The sequence below is a fragment of the Colossoma macropomum genome, unplaced genomic scaffold (assembly GCF_904425465.1).
Source record: "Colossoma macropomum unplaced genomic scaffold, Colossoma_macropomum, whole genome shotgun sequence".
NCBI lineage: Eukaryota > Metazoa > Chordata > Actinopteri > Characiformes > Serrasalmidae > Colossoma > Colossoma macropomum.
Window position 1 is genome coordinate 2767501 of NW_023494801.1, and position 20697 is coordinate 2788197.

General features: G+C 41.5%; 1 protein-coding gene across 2 annotated transcripts in view; it reads right to left on the reverse strand.

The window, feature by feature from the left end:
* The window catches only part of abat (4-aminobutyrate aminotransferase), a 62266-nt gene extending 42800 nt beyond the window's left edge, over positions 1–19466 (reverse strand). The window contains exons 1-2 of one of the 2 annotated variants that reach the window (XM_036589382.1): positions 19313–19466; positions 1789–1943 (exon numbers count right to left, since the gene is read on the reverse strand). In XM_036589382.1, coding sequence (XP_036445275.1) covers positions 1789–1859 — 71 coding nt within the window. In that variant the 5' untranslated portion in view covers positions 1860–1943; positions 19313–19466. The remainder of the gene's footprint in view (positions 1–1788; positions 1944–19312) is intronic. The other variant, XM_036589381.1, reaches the window with a different exon arrangement.
* Between the last annotated feature and the right edge of the window lie 1231 nt (positions 19467–20697).

Here is a 20697-nt window from a genome sequence, read left to right on the forward strand (position 1 = left end):
TCTGTTTCTCTGCATACTTTGTTAGCCCCCTTTTACCCTGTTCTTCAGTGGTCAGGACCCCCATGGACCCTCACAGAGCAGGTACTATTTGGGTGGTGGATCATTCTCAGCACTGCAGTAACACTGACACACACTGGTGGTGTGTTAGTGTGTGTTGTGCTGGTGTGTGCAGTGCTGCTGGAGTTTTTAAAATACTGTGTCCACTCACTGTCCACTCTATTAGACGCACCTGTGTCTAATAGAGCTCATCTCTTACTGTACAGTATGAGCTAATCATCCTCTAGTCCTTCATCAGTGGTCACAGGACGCTGCCCACAGGACGCTGTTGGCTGGATATTTTTGGTTGGTGGACTATTCTCAGTCCAGCAGTGACACTGAGGTGTTTAAAAACTCCAGCAGCACTGCTGTGTCTGATCCACTCAGACTAGCACAACACACACTAACACACCACCAGTGTGTGTCAGTGTTACTGCAGTGCTGAGAATGATCCACCACCCAAATAGTACCAGCTCTGTGAGGGTCCATGGGGGTCCTGACCACTGAAGAACAGGGTAAAAGGGGGCTAACAAAGTATCAGAGAAACAGATGGACTACAGTCTGTAACTGTAGAACTACAAAGTGCACCTATATAGTAAGTGGAGCTGATAAAAAGGACAATGAGTGTAGAAACAAGGAGGTGGTCATAATGTTATGCCTGATTGTTGTATTGTGACAGGCAACTGAATGTTGTCCTCTTTCAGTAGTCCATGGTTGCCTGGCAACAATAACATACTCATCCTCAGTCTAATATTTTATATGTTTGTATATTTGCTCTGTAGCTAATTCTGATGTTTTAACATGTATGCTGGCAGAATTAGTGTTTTTTTTGGGTTTATATTTTCACTCTGGTGAAGATGTGCAGCCTTTACTCGGCTCTACAAATAAATCTGTAACTGTAGATGTTTGTGTGCGTGCAGCATTGACATAACACCATAACCAGCGTTAGTGTTCTAGGTAAATATAGCCAGCAAGACAGCTGATCAGCCAATTACAGTTAACCATCAGCTAAACTTACATGATCGTGACAGCCCTAAAGCAACATGCTCCAAAAAAGCTGGGTCAGGTGCATGTTTACTACTATGTTACATCATCTTCCCTTTTAACAACACTTAAAGGGGAAGTCCACCAACTTTTCGTTTTTCTTGAACAGATTATTCGCTGATGCATTTTTGCACTGAGCCTCCTGGAAGCTTCTGTTATATCCAAGCAAGAGTGCATCACCTGTTGAAGAAGATTTTTTAAAAGTTCCTCGTCTTAAAACGGCTCCTGTCCCAACTTTTCCTACTCATACTGCAGGCATCAGTTTCAGAATGAGAGTATATTTACAAAACATTATTATTATTATTATTATTACTGTTATTATTACTACTACTACTACTATTACTATTACTAAAACTACTACTATAACAATCAGGATTATTTTTTACAAGCACCATAATATTTTTCATTATAATTACTGTTATCGTTATCATATTTTGTTTTACGACTGCAAATATGACATTTATTGATGCTTTTTCAAACTGATCATTAATTTTTCATCGAAAGCAACAGTCTGAGGATTCCGCCTAATCTGGAGGTAAAAAGGCTAAAACCATCTACTGTTCAAAAGCCTATTTCTTTTTTTTGGCCACTTTAATTATTGACTTCATTGTGTTTTATTGAATATTCAATGTGAGGATTATCACAATATGCAGCACTACACAGCACCTCTGTCCATATTGTGCAGTCATTCTATATGGGGGGTCTTACCCTGGAGCCGCGAGACGCAGGCTGTGCCGAATGGGGAGCGTCAGCTGACGGCTGAGAAGAGACGACGCCATAAGCAGCTTTCAGAGAAACAGAGACGAGAGACAGAGAGAGAGAAAGGCAGAGAGGCAGTCCACAGCAGCCACCTTTCACGTCACCTGGGGAATAATATGGAGAGCACAGAGTTCAGAAAATCATAAACAAACAAACAAAAACAAACAAACAAACAAATAAAAGCTCTTTCACACTGAGAAAAAGACATTCAAATTTGCATAAAAAGGCATGCAAATCTGGCTGCACAAATACAAACAGAAACAAATAGAGATTTGAGCACAAATGACGAATCGGCTTCAGTGCGTAAAATCAAGTGCCGGGCTGCCAGTGCCTCATTTACATATCATTTGCATGAAATGCATCCTAATTCATGCAGTTGTTTCAGCAGGGTGCCAATGAAACGGCAGTGTTTCAGTTTTGGTTAGTTAACCACAAATCAAGCATTTTTTCAGGCTGTTAAATCACTACACTCTAATCTACTCCACTCCTTTCAGACATGATTCTGATTGTACAGATATGCCAAAGATGAAACTTACAGCATTTAAGTATGTTTATAATTAAATACTGTTTAATCCATGCCACATCTGGAGTTTAATTTAATGAAAATAACAGCATTTAAACTGCAATATTGGTCAGAAAAATTACAATCAGATACTTTCTCCAAATAGTTCAGCCTAGTGCTGGGCGATATGACCTCAAATCAATGTCACAATTAATTTTAATTAATTGAGTGCCCTTTTTACGGCGAGCTGGGTGATGAGCCCAGCTGTCAGTCAGTGAAGCTTCATGATGGCTCCTGTGATGCTGGTGAAGATGAAGCTGATCCTCCGGGAGCAACTGGCGTTCGTTCATAGTCATGACTGTTTACCTCTGGATGAGCCGTGAAGCAGCGTGAGGCTCTGCTCTTTTGCGCATGCCGGTCAGTTTAGGAGCTGATCTGTTCAGACTGATGTCCCATACAGATCACCTGCCTTTAAAGTGTGCCCTGGGCTCTGTTATCCACAATATCATAGATATCAGATCTGACTCAGTTTGGGCTCCAAGGCAAGAAACACTTCATTCAACAGGACGTCCTAACAACGCACCACGGAGTTGCCCGACATGAGAGCCTGACCTGAGGTCAGGTTTCAGCACCTCAGTGTACGGACAGCTCCACAAAGCCCCAGCAGCAGGTCTGCACCAGCCGGGCAGATGTGCCATCGGTCAGCCGCAACATGCAGCAAAGCGGCAGCACATAATTACAGCGCGGCTCAGCAACTCGACAAGCCTTCAGATTAGAGGTGTAAACCTTTGATCTCACAAAGACTCAGCTCTTTAGCAAATGATTCAATCCATCATATAATATAAATCTCAAATTTCAGCAATTCATTTTGATTCTGATTCTTCAGGAAACAATTCAAAGCATCATAAAATGGCAAATTTCATGATTCGGTTGGATTCTAATTCTTTAAGAATTAATTCAATGCATCATATAATCTTGAATTTTACCACAATTTGTTTAGATCATGATTATTTAGGAAAGATACAATGCATAATATCATATAATGTATGGGGCAGTCGTGGGCTGGAGGTTAGGGAACCAGCCCTGTGACCGGAAGGTTGCCGGTTCGATCCCCTGAGCTGACAGTACGTGACTGAAGTGCCCTTGAGCAAGGCACCTAACCCCCAACTGCTCCCTGGGCGCCGTGGATAGGGCTGCCCACTGCTCTGGGCAAGTGTGCTCACTGCCCCCCAGTGTGTGTGTTCACTAGTGTGTATGTGGTGTTTCACTGCACAGATGGGTTAAATGCGGAGGTGAAATTTCCCCGTTGTGGGATTAATAAAGGTCACTTTAAAAAAAATCTCAAATTTCAGCGCAATTAATTTAGGAAGGGGGAAACGATTCAAAGCGTCATAAAATGGGAAATTTAACGATTCAGTTTGATTTCAGTTCCTTAAGAAATGATTCAGTGAATCAGATAACCTTTCACCACAATTTGACCATAATTTAGTCTGATTTTAAGTCTCCAGGAAAATTGTATGCATCGTTTAATCAGCAAAATTATTATGCCATGATACACTTTTCTGAGTAGTGTGGATACAGTCAGTGCTTAAAAACCACCGAACAGCTGCACGTTTCACTACAAAAGAGCACAATTAGACCCGTTCTATGAGATTTAAGTGCAGGATTTAGTTACATTCATAGTTTATGAAAGTATTTTTGATCAATATTCGTTTTACATATTCTGAAAAGTGCATACTTTATTTAATATTATAATAAATTATAGTGGTTGCAATTAAAGCCTTCAGCTGAATACTCACCTGCATATCAATGCATGATGATGCACTGGTACATTTTCACACCTCTACTTGAAATTACTCAATTCATTTATTTATTTTTATTTATTTAGTTTTTATAGCATTTAAATCCAGCAGTGGAGGCCTGAGCTACAGTGACACTCCTCCCGGAATAATGGGAGAACACTGCTGGGGCTGTTTTTATCTCAAAATCACAATTTAGGAGAGCGTAATTTCAAATCGCAAGAGCTGCTGGTTTCTTTCACTACAGTCTACATTATCAATAACGCTATCTTGAGATTCAAGAGGGGAAACTTAACCTAATAACACAGAGCTTGTGAACTGCCTGTAGATGAGTTAGACCAATCAGAGGCAACCAAATCTCCAAGTGTTGTAACATCACAACCACAACTGACTGGCAGTCTGGCTCACCACATTCAGGGTTCAAGGCTTAAACCAGAAAAAGTGGATATTCTTGGCCCAAAACAACAGGCCTAAACCTTAATTTATAGACAATAACTGCAATTTAAATCACAATCGCAGTATCACTCAGAAAAATTGCAATTAGAGATTTTCCACAAATTGTCCAGCCCCACTGCTGGGGCTTCAAGTGGGCTGGCAGGATGGGGACTAACGCAGACCCTCGGAGGTGATGCTAAAACATCCAACACGCATGCAGACGCACACATACTGCCACCAGGATCAACAAAGACAAGCTCCACATTCCCCTCTCAACAACAGAGTCCTCACTCAGTCTACCATATATGTACAGACTCACACCATGAGTGACATATGAATGCTAGTTTTACATTACAGTCTGCACAATATGGATAAAATGCAAATTAGTGGTCGACAATATGACAATATTTCATTGCTGTTGTGATAATTTATGTCACAATACGCTTTTCTGGGTATATCATGGATACTGTCAGTAGTACTTTTTATAAGTGGCACTACAGGTTCAACACTGTCCGTTCTTATTTATGAAATCTCAGAAAATATTGTGATATATATCGTGTGTCATGAAAATGTCTTGAATTATTGTGATTTTTATATAATACTAGTGTTGCAATTATATTGCTACGTTATCTCTTTCAAACTCTTTTTAGTACTTTAATTCCAGTAGGTATGCAGTACAGCTGAAACATTTCGACATTACTGAAAACGTTCTGGATAGTAAATAAAATGTGTATATTTGTGTTGTGGTCACGGCGACCCCTGGTTCCTATCACCACCACTGTAAAGACATCTGAACCATTTCACACCAAACCACTCTGAATCACTCTGTTTACATCTCAAACACTGAATAATGCAGAAATGTTGAAAAAAATGGGTGGAATTCCCCTTTAAGTCCCTGAATGTGAGTTATGTGTGCCTGTGTGAAGATAGGATGAAATACGGAGGTACGGGAGGAGTGCATCAGACTCTGCTGAAGCTCCCTGCCCTCATCTTTATTCACCGGGCCGGCAGGATCAGAGCGAGAGGCAGCGAGCGTCTCCCTTCTGCTCCAGATTGGGGGAGTGCTTATGTAATCGAGGCGGCAGGAGCCGGAAAATTCCAGACGCTCCCATCTTCAGAAGCCCCCAGTCCAGACAGCACCTCGACTGGATGGAACTGGTTCTCGACAGAGGCGTTACACAAGCCTCTATCATGCATGCTGCTCAGGACGCAACAAGCAAAGTGGGTTAAATGGGTTTAGACCCTGATGGGGGGATACAGCTCTCTGAGCGAGAAACCTGACGACTGACAGGATTTTATCAGCTCGTATGTTGAAGACCTGCACATCGTTAACTGTAATTGTGATATTAGCCTTTACAGTATCGACTGCAGGAGGCTGCAAAATCCAAATAAGTCTCTAACCAATCACAATGTTTACTGTGTGCTGTGAGCACCCTGACCAATCACAGCCCTGGAGGAGTCCCTGTGGATGTTCTGATGTATCCAACAAATCCAATCTAACAAACGTTAATTATTTTGCTCAAAATAATGCAGGCCGGTCTTTAAACGTGTCACATTAAAATGCATCGGTGAATCAATTATATGTGGCAAGATATACTGCAAAACGAAGCAATATCATCGCAATATAATAATATATATTAGTATATGGTCTATATCATGTAGCCTTATTAAAAACTACGACAGCAAAACACAAACGTAAATGTTTTCACTGTATTCATTATTCGTATTTTTTGCTTCAGGAGTCGCCAACCCAAATGTTAAGAAGAGCCATTTTGTCCTTTCAACAAAAATCAACATGACATTTTATGTCCATTTTACCATCTTGGCTGTAAATATGTCTCAGTATGTGTTAATGTGCTTGTATAGGATAAAAACTATAATTTAAATGAAAACGCAGACTCACTTTGCTCTGCTTTAAGGTTTAGCTCAGCTATAGAAGATTTTCTCGCATCTCTGGCAGGAAACTTTCAGCAAAACTAGAACAGTTTCTTGTAAAACGTCTCTCAACGTTTGACTTTTTACGAGGCTGAAGTCGCTTCTCATTCGCCAGCTTCTTGTTTGAAATTTCCAGTTCTACCTTAAACAGTGACTGAGGCCCCAGAATGTAACTGCTGCAGCATTTAAGGTGGAACAGGAAAATCTGAATGAAAAGCTGGAGAACAAGAAGCAACTTTTAGTCACTTTTTAGTGTTTGTCAGTTTCTCGTTGCAGATTAAACGTATCAGGAAACCAGCGGGAGTGATTATAAACACAAATAAGTCCATTCGTCTCTAAATTATCGATGTTCATCTTAAATCTCTCTCTTTGCCGTTTCGTTAGCTACTAGCTAGGCGAGACTGTTGTCGGTGTTGCTATGGTGACCAGCAGTCTGCGCTGATCTTCAGGGTTAAAGGGTGAATTAGCAGTTCTACATTAACTCCAGAGTTTAAGACCATTTATTGTTAAACTGTGTTGAACGATCAGCAGAGCTTTATTTTACTGTAAAGGAGGATTATTTTATTTTTACCTACAAATCTGATTCTGCTGTGGAGCCACAACAGGGCAGTCAAAGAGCCACATGCAGATTTGCGACCCCTGGCTTAGAGTTATCTGCAGTTTACAAATAAATTGTTCAACCACCTTTTTCTTTTTAAAAATAAAACAGCCTGAAAAGCTGCAATTCCAATACTCGTCAGAAAAATCGCGATGGGATATTTTCACCAAAATCGTTCAGCCCCATCATGAACATATAGCTTCAGACACTCAGATTAACCAGAACCAGGTTCTTATGAAGGGTACATTTAATATGCCTGGTTCCGCCTATTAGTACTGTGTTCCAAACTCCATTCAAATAACCCCTTTAAATATCTCTGTGCATTAATACAATTCAGCTGTAGCCATCAAAAGTGTGTGTATATCAAGTTATTCAAGCGTGGCTCAGCCAATCAGCTTTCAGAACTGTAACTCTGTTATTATGGATATTTTGATGAGCTGTTCTTGATACGAGGCTTGCTGGTCGGTTATCGGCCAGAAGGATTTGCCAAAATGTGCATCTCTAATTCAGACACAGTGAGATTTATCCTTAAACAAACTCAACCTTTTTTCATCACCCCACTGCAAATCTGCTTCTTTTTACGCCTCTCCACTGCTCTTCGTTAGGGAACTCCATCGCACTCATTATTCCAGGGGAACGTTTCATGGAGAAACAAAGCCGGCCTTTGAAGATTACTCAACACTCGGCGGGCCCATCCGGCCTGGGGCTCGTCTTCTCCGCCGAGCGAACAGCTACAGCCAGCTCTCCACGTGAGTAGTCAGCCACGGCAACAACACGGGCTTTTCTCCCACAGTGGAGCCATCGCGGAGCACCATTAACATGCTAATTACTCCAGTATTACACAACCTGGCTCCATTTGCGTCGGAAACAGAGCGGAGGAGCTGGATAACTTCAAAACATGCTCGGTGTTCCTGTCCTCAGGAGAGGCGGGCGATACAACAGTATGATCTCATTACTACGATAAATTACACTTTTCTGAGCATACTGTAGGTGTTATCAGCAGAACTGGGTTCTAAGTGGTTCCACTAACTCAGTTCTATGTAACATTTACACAAATTTATACTCTGCATACTTTTACTTCAAGTATATTTGTGAGTAAACTGATCTACCTTTACTTAGTTCCATTTTAATCAGTCACATTTAGTTCCTAATTCCTTGTTTGGGTTTAAATTGATTGGCATGTTGGTGACAGTATATGTACTATTTTGTGATTGATCACATCTCTTACTTTTGATGTTTATCTTTTTATTTTCCATCAAAAACAGAAGAACCTAACCTACTCCGATAGAAGTCGAATGGAGTAAGATAATAAGTTCCACTGCAGTTCTACGAGTTACTTAGAGGGGAAGTCCACCGATTTTTAAAAATAATGCATAATTAAATGGCTAAGATGTAAATAAAGTCAAAGTTTGGTGCAAAATGCTTAATTCTTAATAATAAAATGGTTATTAATACACTGCCTGATGTCTGAGACACTGTTTTACAGTAGTTTTGAGATGAGGTTTGGCCTGAAATCCATGCATTCTAATCTGTTCATGGTGGAGGGATACATTTATGGTATTTTTTTTGGTTTACCACTATTTTACCATCATCAACATTACATATAAAAACCTCAGAAGACATTGGTGACTTTGGACATTAAATAAAATGGCTGTATGTGTGTTGTAGACATCAGGACCAACGGTTCCTATCACCACCACTGTTAAGAAATCAGAGTCAGCAAGTTTCTCTACAAATCATTTTGCATTGAACCACTTTGTATGACACTGTTTACATTTCAACCACTGAAATATGCAGACATTTAGAAAAATTGGTGGAATTCCCCTTTAAAGCAACATTATGTAACAGTTTCACCTCAAAACAACAGCTTTAAAATCATTTTGGTGTTGCTGACTTGTAATAGTGAGAATGGCGTCTCTGTCATTGCCACTCTGGGCCTGGAACGCCTGCTATAGCACTATGTAACTTTGGAGGAGCAGCGAAAGACCTCTCACGAGAAATGTGTCATACTTTACGGTAGGGCTGGGCGATTAATCGGAAAGTAATCGAAACCGACATTCTGAACCCCTAACCGTTCATGTACTGTCCCTTAAAAACTTACTACCGCGCGTGTATCACGTGACTCCGCCACGTACACTCTGCGACATGAAAGCTAAGGCTACGTTCACACAGCAGGTAAAAGTGGCCCAAATCTGATCTTCTCACCAAATCCGATTTTTTTTGTTTGTCTGTTCAGATTATCTTTTAATGTGATCTGTACGCAACATCAGTCTGAACAGATCAGCTCCTAAACTCCGCAAAAGAACAGAGCGTCACGCTGCTTCACGGCTCATCCAGAGGTAAACAATCACGACCGCCAACGAGCGCCAGTCGCTCCCGGAGGATCAGCTTCATCTTCACCAGCATCACAGGAGCCATCATGAAGCTTCACTGACTGACAGCTGGGCTCACCACCCAGAATGTGTTTGAGCCGTAAAAAGGGGCGCGGTCACTTCTTTGGTTCGCGTCCTCGGATTCTTTAAACTTTGCTTTCAGACTTTTAACTGTTCTTTGACGCTGCAGCCTCGTTCTCCTGCGGCCGCGTTCGGTCATTTCTTTCTAAATCTCTTCAAACACAGAGGGTTTGGATACGTCTCTTCTAATTATTGTACAGAAACATCAGCCTAAATGTTTATTAGGTCTCAGCAGCGCGAAAGTATGACGAATGTTGAGTTGACTTGACGTAAAAGTTGCGTGAATTCTGATCTGGCTGTTGAGATGTTTTACATTAAGATCTGCAGAGCATATTTACAGTATAAACCTTGTCAGTGAACTATGAAGGCAAAAAAAAACAAAAACAAAATAATCATTCATTAATCGGTATTGAGGTAAAATATTCCATTAATTGTGATACTGATTCGAGGTCATATCGCCCAGCACTACTTTACGGCACCAACAGCCATGGGTCTTCAGCTGGCTATGAGAACAAGCTAGCTCAGTATTCCCAGCATGGACATCATGACAGAGGCTGCAAAAAAAACCCAAGGAGGTGCGGTCAGAGGAAGCAAGGAAGACAAAAGGTACAGCTGTCCATGAGGGGGTCTCAAAGCGTGATTTGTAAAAGTAAATTACACTCGCAATTATAGCAAAAAATACCAATTCTCACATAAAGTCTTTTTTCTAGCTGATGATTTTGTACTTCTACTCAAGTTCTTAACTAAGTTATTTCAGCAAATCAAGAACACTTTTACATGAATATGCATTTAGCCTCCCACCTCCGATCGTTAGTACTTAATGAACATTGAACAACTGCAGTTTTCTTTAACTAGGAGAATTAACAGGTGTTCGCAAATGGTGTAACTGTTTATGGTTTCATCCCCTTAACAGGAGATCCTGTGTTTAAATCAACGATGCTGGGAGTCCAAAAGAGCATAACTGGAAATAGTGAAGCCTCAACATCTGAATATAATGCAAAATTTTTCAGTGTTCAGTGAGTCACTCTTTACATTTATTCCAGCTTCCATTCTTTTCAGGAGACTCACTTTCAGCTCCTCAAAGAATCTGCAGACACACCTCCAAAGTTCAGTCTTAGAAGCTGGTTGATCATTTTCTGAAGTAATCAAACACATTCAGTGGTGTTGAGGTCTGGACTCTGGGGTGGTCAGTCCATCGTTCAGCTTCTTTGTTTGATGTGTCCGTCTCCTTTTCTCAGTGAGGTTCTTCTTGACAGCTACACATCCTTTCAGACCCACAGCGCTGAGTCGTCTTCTCACAGTGGAAGGATGGACAGAAACACCTGTGGATGTTTTCAGATCTGAAGCAGCTTGATTTTCTCCTCTCTCTCAGAGATGAAAGCTTTCAGTGCTGTTTATCTGATGGGGGCCGTTTCGGTGGTCTGTCAGATCTTGCAGGTGGTTGTTAGAAGTCCTAGTTTGTTGGAAGTCTAGTTTTGGAGAACTTTTAGACTTTATACTGTTTTGCTGTACTGCCCCCTAAATCCTCACTTAGTTGAAAACATGCTCAGCTTACAGTGAAGTATGTGTAACTGTGTGCAGCCTCTGCAGTTCATGAACTTGGACTTTGGTTGCGCAACTTTCACACAGCACTGTCAGCAGTGATAGGAACACTCAGAGATATCCATCAAAGGCTGTGTAAGCGAGAGGGCAGGAGAAATATGACTCTCAGAGAGCAGTCAGGCAAGATAAGCGTCTCTATGGTATTCCCCCAAAGCCAGACCTTCATTAGATCCCACAGTCTCAAAGCCCAGATTAGCGTTTGATTATCAAATTCTGAGCAGAGATTATTCAGATCATATTCAGTATGAAATGCATAACTCCTCTGAGCATTCAGCACTGGGGATTAACAGCCCAGCATGCATGAATTACTCTGTAATCAATGTTAAAAAAAATATATATTAATTTATACATGCAGACACGAGCATTTTTAACATGCTCTGACCTTACGATCCTGTCCTTCCCACTACATGTCAGTCATTTCTAGCAATCCTCCTCTCCGTCCTCGTCAAACAGTCCGAATCTAAAGTGCTAACGGGTCATGATTAATGCGGGGTTTGAGGCCTCTAATCTGTTTCTGTGGCAACGCAAGCGGATGGAGGGGACCAAACACATTCAAGGAGACAAGAGGTAAAAATCTCTACATACGGATAAACATTACTGCACAGTTGCCAAGGAAACTACAAGAAGAAAACAAATGTCTGCTCCATTTAATATAACTACACCTGTCAGTCTCCTTCAAAGCCAAAGCCAATAGAGAGAAGTACTTAAAAAAATGTTCCACAGCAGCTACAGTTTAAACTAAAATCACTCTATAATGTTCATATGATCCACACAGTCACTCTGACAGACTGTAATACACTACAGGAAGTGTAGGGGGCGATGTGGCTTCTACTGTTTCATTTAAAAAGCTCTATAATGTTCATATGATCCACACAGTCACTCTGACAGACTGTAATACACTACAGGAAGCGTAGGGGGCGATGTGGCTTCTACTGTTTCATTTAAAAAGCTCTATAATGTTCATATGATCCACACAGTCACTCTGACAGACTGTAATACACTACAGGAAGCGTAGGGGGCGATGTGGCTTCTACTGTTTCATTTAAAAAGCTCTATAATGTTCATATGATCCACACAGTCACTCTGACAGACTGTAATACACTACAGGAAGCGTAGGGGGCGATATGGCTTCTACTGTTTCATTTAAAAAGCTCTATAATGTTCATATGATCCACACAGTCATTCTGACAGACTGTAATACACTACAGGAAGCGTAGGGGGCGATATGGCATGTGTTTCGTTGCAGCAGAATAAAAGAAAGTGCTTATGACAGAGATGAAACAGAATGACGGTGAGTGGGCGCTATGTCAGAGGAGATGCCAGAGAGGCATAATGGTTTAATTAGTCAATTAACTTATAATAATTGTCGGATTAATCAGTTACAGAATTCATTATGGAGGCAAAACTGGAATCAACAGATTTTTGGCTTCAAACATGCAATCAGCATTTAGCCAATTTATTATTATTGCAGATTGTGCTTTATGAGGTAAATAACCAAAACCTCAAATTTAGTGCATCATCTAAGCCAATTTCAAAAGTGCTGACTTTTCTTAGAACTGAATTTTTTAGTCTTTGCAGGTCAAATCCAATTTTTCAGCTCATCTTATTTAACCAGGACAGATTATCTGCAGTCTATATGAGAAAAATTAAAGCTTTTTTTTCCAGTTGAACTCAAGCCACATTTGTATGTGGTTTCAAATCTGATTTAATGAGATTTCTGTATGTGACTCTGTTTAAACAGTCAGATCCTACTATGTATGCCTGTTCTCATTATTCAGGGCTTGGCAGGTCTAGATGCCTAAGGCTACGTTCACACAGCAGACAGAAGTGGCCCATATTTGATTTTCTTTCTTTCTATTCATTATCTTTAAATGTGATCTGTACGCAACATCAGTCTGAACAGATCAGCTCCTAAACTGACCCACATGCGCTAAAGAACAGAGTGTCACGCTGCTTCACGGCTCATCCAGAGGTAAACAATCACGACCGCCAACGAACACCAGTCGCTCCTGGAGGATCAGCTTCATCTTCACCAGCATCACAGGAGCCATCATGAAGCTTCACTGACTGACAGCTGGGCTCACCACCCAGAATGTGTTCGAGCCGTAAAAAGGGCGCGGTCACTTCTTTGGTTCGCGTCCTCGGATTCTTTAAACTTTGCTTTCAGACTTTTAACTGTTCTTTGACGCTGCAGCCTCGTTCTCCTGCAGCCGCGTTCGGACATTTCTTTAGAAATCTTTGAGGCAGCTCAAATCCGATTTTTTCAGCTCATCTTATTTACTCAGGACAGATTTTCTGCAGTCTAAACAGCAAAAAGTCACATTAAAGTTTTCCGGTTGAACTCAAGCCACATTTGGCCAAAATGTGCAATACTGGCTGTGTTTACATGCAAAGATTTAGATCAGACTGAATACATTGCGACTGTAGATAAAGACTGAGGTGTTTCTATGCACAATCTGATGGAAAATCTCAGTTTACATGCTCACTACAAGTAATCTAATCCTAAATTACGCAAAATGAGTAGAGAACCGATTAGTGCAGACGTTACCATGACAACCAGCATCACGTGAGTCCAGTCAGAGTGAGACGAGCAGCAGTGAGCAGTGCTTGTGGTTTTAATTCCTTTAAAATGATGTCAGACTCAGGAAAACGTCCTTCACATGTCCTTATTAAAGAAGGCCGAGAGGAAGACGTCGTGTTCTGAGACACATAAGCTGGACGTCCGTCCCACCGCCGTCTTTTAAAGACCAGAGCATAAACTTCGTCTCCTCTGCAGACCAGTTTCTGCTCCACCATGTTGAACGGTATAAACTTTCACTATGACGCGACGAACATGATCAGAACGGACTTAAACTTTCCGATAGGGAATGTAATCAGATACAGGCGTTTACACGGTTATTATTCTTCTATTTAACGGATTATTTACAGGACTATTCCAGTTGAGGTATTTACAGGGACGTATTCTATTCCGATGGAGCTATTAGTCGGGCTATTAACAGATTATCAGGCTGCATGTAAACGTGGCTAATGTTGTGGAATGCATTGTTACTGTTCTGTTAGTTAGTTACTGCACTTCCCTAGTCAACAAACTCGTGTGTGGTGTTCCGACAGTAACCAGCACAGACATGCCAACTAATCAGTGTAGATTCAGTGAGAAGGCACATTTGAATTTGACCCAGTAATCGTGACAGCCCTACTTTAATCCTGACTGTCTTCAGCAGCCACACAACTCGCCTGCCGAAAATGACATCATAGTGAACCCATAAAGTGAAACCTTCCCAAAATACACGTTTCTGAAAACGCTGTATCACTTCGAGCTCTGCATGCTGGAACTGGGAGAAAGGCTTCCCTCAGATCTCTCGCTGGCCTCCGCAAAGCAAGGCTATGTTCACAGGAGACAGCAGACAGTCATTTGAGATTAGTATCACGAACCAGAGCAAAGCAACAGCTTCACCACACATACAAGTGCCAGTCTGATAAATTCATTTATACAAAGCATGGACTCGAACTCCTCATGGGGTCTGGTTATGTAAGCCTCTGGCTGATGTCTAACCAAACGTCTACAGCCGTTTTGCATGACAAATGCAGAGTGCACTGATCTCTTCAGTCTGAAAGCCAAACTAAACACTCTCCACTTCACTGAACGCCCCAGTGGACCAATGGCACTCTGAGTGAAACTGATTTTAATTGGCTAAAAAGTGTGATAACTGATGAAAAATGTATTATTTATATCAGATTTTAGTTTTGTATTCCAATCGTTCTGGTTAAACCCATTTGTCAAACACAAGGCCAAGTCATGCCCGCGACACATTCCTATTCGGCCTGTAAAATTACTTTAATTTTCTATTCTTACTAGCCCGTTTCACCCTGAGATGCACTACAGTACCCAGCATGCACTGCAACGTAGTGTGCATTCTGACCACCTTCCACCAACAACAATCTATGGGCCAGCGGTTTCACATAAGGAAAAGGTGCCTGGTGTCTAGTTCAAGCAAACAGCCTGCGGCATTGAGGGAGCGACAGGTGGGGGTTGTTTATGATGCCATGCCGCAAATGATTAACCTATGCAAGCCCACCAATCACTCAGCGTGCTCCGCTAAACCTGCTATTCTGTGCATGCTTCTATTGGTACAGCCCAGGGGTAGTAGGGATGTCCTACTATAGACTAAAGAATATAATATAAATGAAAACGCAGACTTACTCTGCTCTGCTTTAAGCTGTAGCTCAGCTATAGCCGCTTTTCTCGCATCTCTGGCAGGAAACTTTTCCACAAAAGTAGAACAGTTTCTTGTAAAATGTCTCTCAACGTTAGACTTTTTACAAGGCTGAAGTCGCTTCTCATTCGCCAGATTGTCGTTCGAATTTTCCCGCTCCGCCTTAAATGGTGCCAGCTGAGAAGCTGGTGAACGAGATGCTGTCTTCAGCCTCGCGACTTTTTAGTGTTTGTCAGTTTCTCGTTGCAGATTAAACGTATCAGGAAAATCAGCTGGAGTGATTATAAACGTCTATATTTTAAAAAAATCCATTCGTCCCCAAATTATCGACGTTCATCTTAAATCTTTCTCTTTGCCTACTAGCTAGGCGAGACTGTTGACTGCAAAGGAGGATTATTTTATGCTTTGCCTAAAAATCTAATTCTGCTGTGGAGCCGCAACAGGGCAGTAAGAGCCGCATGCTGTCGACCCCTGGTACAGCCGTTGATACAGACTAGTAGGTAACTCTAATGTGGTCCATGCAGCTGACTAGGGTTTGATTCTCCACTCAGGCAAAAACACCACACTACACCAGTTAAATTCCACGGGCAAGACTCCTAACGCTGCATTCGACTTTGAACAAATGATCATTCTTATAGCAAAATCACAATTTGAAAGAGTGCAATTTTCAAATCCCAAGAACCACAATTTTATTTATTTAATTACATAAATTTAACATAATAACACAAACCTTGTGAACTGGTACTCTGAAAAAAAGGAAGTGCTTGTTTGTGGGGAAAAGGCGTGTGGTCACTCGTCTAAAACATTTTAAGTGAATTTTGGCCTTAAGTTTTCCCTTTTATCTTAAGTCAGCTGTCAAAAACCTCCTCAGAGAGAATGTCTAATTGGAAAGTGAAAAAACTGTAAATTGTTTTAGGCCCCAAGTTTTAGCCTTTAAGCATTTAACTTTATGAAATACTTTATTTTATTTATTTAATTATTAAATACTGTTTTTTGCAAGCAGCAACTAGAGTTCAATTTATTGAGAATAACAGCATTTCAATGGATATACTGGTCAGAAAAATCACTGAGATATTTTCCACAAATTGTTCAGCCCTAATTCGCCTGGTTGCCGCACTTCCCAGTTTAAAAGACTACACTGAATAATGCATTGCAGGCACTGTATGTTGTGGTAAGACAAATCAATAAAAATGTACTAAATTGGTAGACATTTGGTTTAGTGATGTACCGATCCAATACTCTGGATCAGATCGGCACTAATACTGAACAGATACAGACCAGGCTAGTCCGACACACATTCGAAATGGTCTCTGATGCTGCGTTCACATGATTGCGGCAGACTGATGACGGTAAACTGGATATTTCGTTGTTTTTAACAGAACCACAGCGGAAAATTCTGCCACCACCAGAGGCAATGGTCCACAGACCTCAGTGGTGAGTGGACTGTTCTATAGAACAATCTAAAGAACCCTTGAAGAAGCATGTTTAGAAATTTACTGTTTATTGACCGTTCTGCTGTTTCAGCATGCTTGCTTTTTCCGGTGGTTAAATGTAATGTTGGAAACTTGAAAACTGAGTCAGATTTGCATATACTGTATGTGACGACTTTACACTTAATTCTTAGAAAACACTCCCAGACTTTACTGCTTTTTCACCTTTTCAGGCATTATTGTCCTTTTTCTTTCACTATCTGCTCACAGAGGTACGACACTGTGAGTGATCTGCTGCCCTCTTCAGGTTACATCGATAACTCACAAATGGAAATATCTGTCGCTGATTTTTCATTGTTGACATACTCGTTTCAACCCTAATGTTGATCCGGATGTTACATAATCTTTTTAATTTATAAAATGTTGAAACTGGGACTAGATCTACATAAATCCCCAAGATGGACACAATTTTGATTTCTGTAAGGTTGTGAATGCAGTAAAATTAATAGAAAGTGTTTTGTTTATTGTTTTATTATGTTTAGGCATAATAATCCAGCATCACCTAAACATGCTTTACTGCTTATTGGCTCACTTTATTTAGGTACAGAAATGTGGTACTGAATATGCAGTTTTTCAATACTTGGTATTCTGGACTGTATTGAATTTTGATGTCTGTCTCATTTACAGACTATTAAAATCAATTTCACTCACTTTGCCTCGTGGTGCTCACTGAGTGCTGCATGCTTGTAGGTGTCCTTAATCCAGATATAGAGAGTGTGAAATGAACTTAGCAGAAAGTAGAGCTGTCTGTAAGTCCACTTGGGCCGCCGGCTTTGGACGTTTGGAAGGCACTCACTTTATAAAAATGTCACTATTATTTTTTTTATTTATTGCCATTTCACTGCCACGTGTTGCCACTGACTGTAGGGACCTTAGAGTTATTTTAATCAATCCACAGTGTAATAGTACAGTCAGAGCATTGTAGGGTAAAACAGTCCCCAAACAAAACTTGGCTATATTTGTGCTGTAGTCATGCAGACCCCTGGTTCCTATCACCACAAAGAGCCTCTACATTGAACCATTTCACACCAAAACCACTCTGAATAACTTTGTTTACATCTCAAGGACTGAATTCTTCAGAAATTTTGAAAAATTGGTGGAATATCCCTTTTAGCCAGGGAACCAGTGAGCACCACTGGACACTGTCTCGCTTTACAAAGGCTGAATGCTATGAATGCATTTGAAAAACTCATCATAGTTCATGTAATAACTTCCTGTGAGGTATTAAACTGTTAAGGCGTCTGCTTCCTATCACCACCACTGTGAACAGCTCTAACTCGGCAGCTTTCTCCAGAATGCAGCATTTCGCACCAAACCACTCTGAATGATTGTTTACGTCTAAAACGAATGAATTGTGCAGAACATGATGAAATTTGAGTGAAATCCCCCTTTGAGACTGCCTCAAGAGCATGTTTGGAGGCCTAATGAGAAGAAAGAAGTTCCGTCAAGTGTGGGAAGTGAGGTCATGACCAAGTTCCAGCAGACTGCAGCAACAAAAGCTGCTGGAAGAGAAAAGAGAGAAAGAAAAGGCAGGCCGGTTCTGTCCGGATTCAGCCTGTCAAGCTGGACATAAGCTACTGTAAATGGGGGAAAAGAGGAGCAACAGCAGTTTTCACCAAGTCTCTCTGCTGCTCTACGTCAAGGTGGGATTCTAACAGGCTTCAGTGTCACAGCCACAGAGGTATTTATGATTAAAGGAGAATTCCACCAATTTTTCAAAATTTCTGACTAATCCAGTCCCTGAGATGTAAACAGAGTGATTCAGAGTGGTTTCATGTGAAATGGTTCACTGTAGAGAAACTTACAGACTCAGATCTCTTTACAGTGGTGGTGATAGGAACCAGGGGTCACCATGACTACAACTCAAATATAGCTATATGGTTTACTATCCAAAACCACCAGTGAACCTAGAGTCTTCTGAGCTGTTATAGGCAATGCTGACGGTAAAAGAGTCATATATCTGGAAATAATCAGCTTTTTGAGGACTATCTTGCCTTACAACACCCTGCATGTATCCCTCCACCGTCATCAATGGATTAAAATACATTTTCAGCCAAAACTTTATCACAAAACAGTGTCTCAGACATAAGGCAGTGAATTCATAACAATTTCATGTAATAACTGTTTGTGAGGGAGCTTTTGGAGGTGGACGTCTGGTTCCTATCACCACCACTGTGAACAGTTCTGACTGGGTCAGTTTCTCTAGAACGCAGCATTTCACACCAAACCACTCCACATGACTTTGTTTACATCTTAAACATTTACCTATGCAGAATTTTTGGAAAAATCGGTGGAGTTCCCCTTCAATGCAGCACAAGGCGGCATACCGAGCTAAGAGCTCCAGTGTTTGTGAGGCTGCACGCTGCAGTACTGAGTCTCGCCTACAGATGAGCCTCCAAACACGGCCGCTGAGGTGCTGTTTTGAGTCGAAACGGAAGCACTCACCGGTTTCTGCGTCTGCTCGCTCGGGCTCTGTGAAAACGCCAACGTTTCTGAGGAGAAAATGAGGAAACAACACAGCAGAAAGGCGGCGGTCAGCGTCAGGAAGCAGCGCAGCTCTGCTCTCATCTGAAGCAGCGCTGTGGAGACAGAGGCAGCTCGTGGAGGGGGCGGGTCTTGACGCGCTCCAGCCAATAGGAGGAGAGGGAGTCCGCTCTGATTGGTCCGCTGGAGCAAGGCTGAGTTGGCAATCAAACCGGCAGCACTGAGCTGTTTTTAATGGCACTGATGAACAAGCAGTTCATGATATATAGGAACACTTTGTAGTTCTACAGTTACAGACTGTAGTCCATCTGTTTCTCTGATACTTTGTCACCCTGTTCTTCAGTGGTCAGGACCCCCATGGACCCTCACAGAGCAGGTACTATTTGGGGGGTGGGTCATTCTCAGCACTGCAGTAACACTGACATGGTGGTGGTGTGTTAGTGTGTGTTGTGCTGTCTGAGTGGATCAGACACAGCAGTGTTGCTGGAGTTTTTAAACACCTCAGTGTCACTGCTGGACTGAGAATAGTCCACCAACCAAAAGTATCCAGCCAACAGCGTCCTGCGGGCAGCGTCCTGTGACCACTGATGAAGGACTAGAGGATGACCAACACAAACTGTGCAGCAGCAGATGAGCTATCGTCTCTGACTTTACATCTACAAGGTGGACTGACAAGGTAGGAGTGTCTAATAGAGTGGACAGTGAGTGGACACAGTCTTTAAAAACTCCAGCAACACTGCTGTGTCTGATCCACTCAGACCAGCACAACACACACTAACACACCACCATCATGTCAGTGTTACTGCAGTGCTGAGAATGATCCACCACCCAAATACTACCTGCTCTGTGAGGGTCCATGGGGGTCCTGACCACTGAAGAACAGGGTAAAAGGGGGCTAACAAAGTATGCAGAGAAACAGATGGACTACAGTCTGTAACTGTAGAACTACAAAGTGCACCTATATAGTAAGTGGAGCTGATAAAATGGACAATGAGCGTAGAAACAAGGAGGTGGTCATAATGTTATGCCTGATCAGTGTATAAACGTAATGCACAGCCTCAAGTGGCTTTACATTCTTTTATAAAATGACTGCCAACATAAAATATGAGATCAAATACACAACTTTTTATAAAGTAGTTTAAGTTGTTATTAATAATAATCTACATAAACAAGTATTCTGCCAAGAAATGTAGTTCCTTTAGAGTATGTTATCGTTGCCAGCCAACCATGTACCGCTGAATGAGGAGAAGAACGTTTGGTCGCCCATCGCTGTAAGCTGCGGTTCTTTCATGTACTTTTTGTCGTATAACAATGAACATCTGATAACACAGCACTGTTTAATGGAA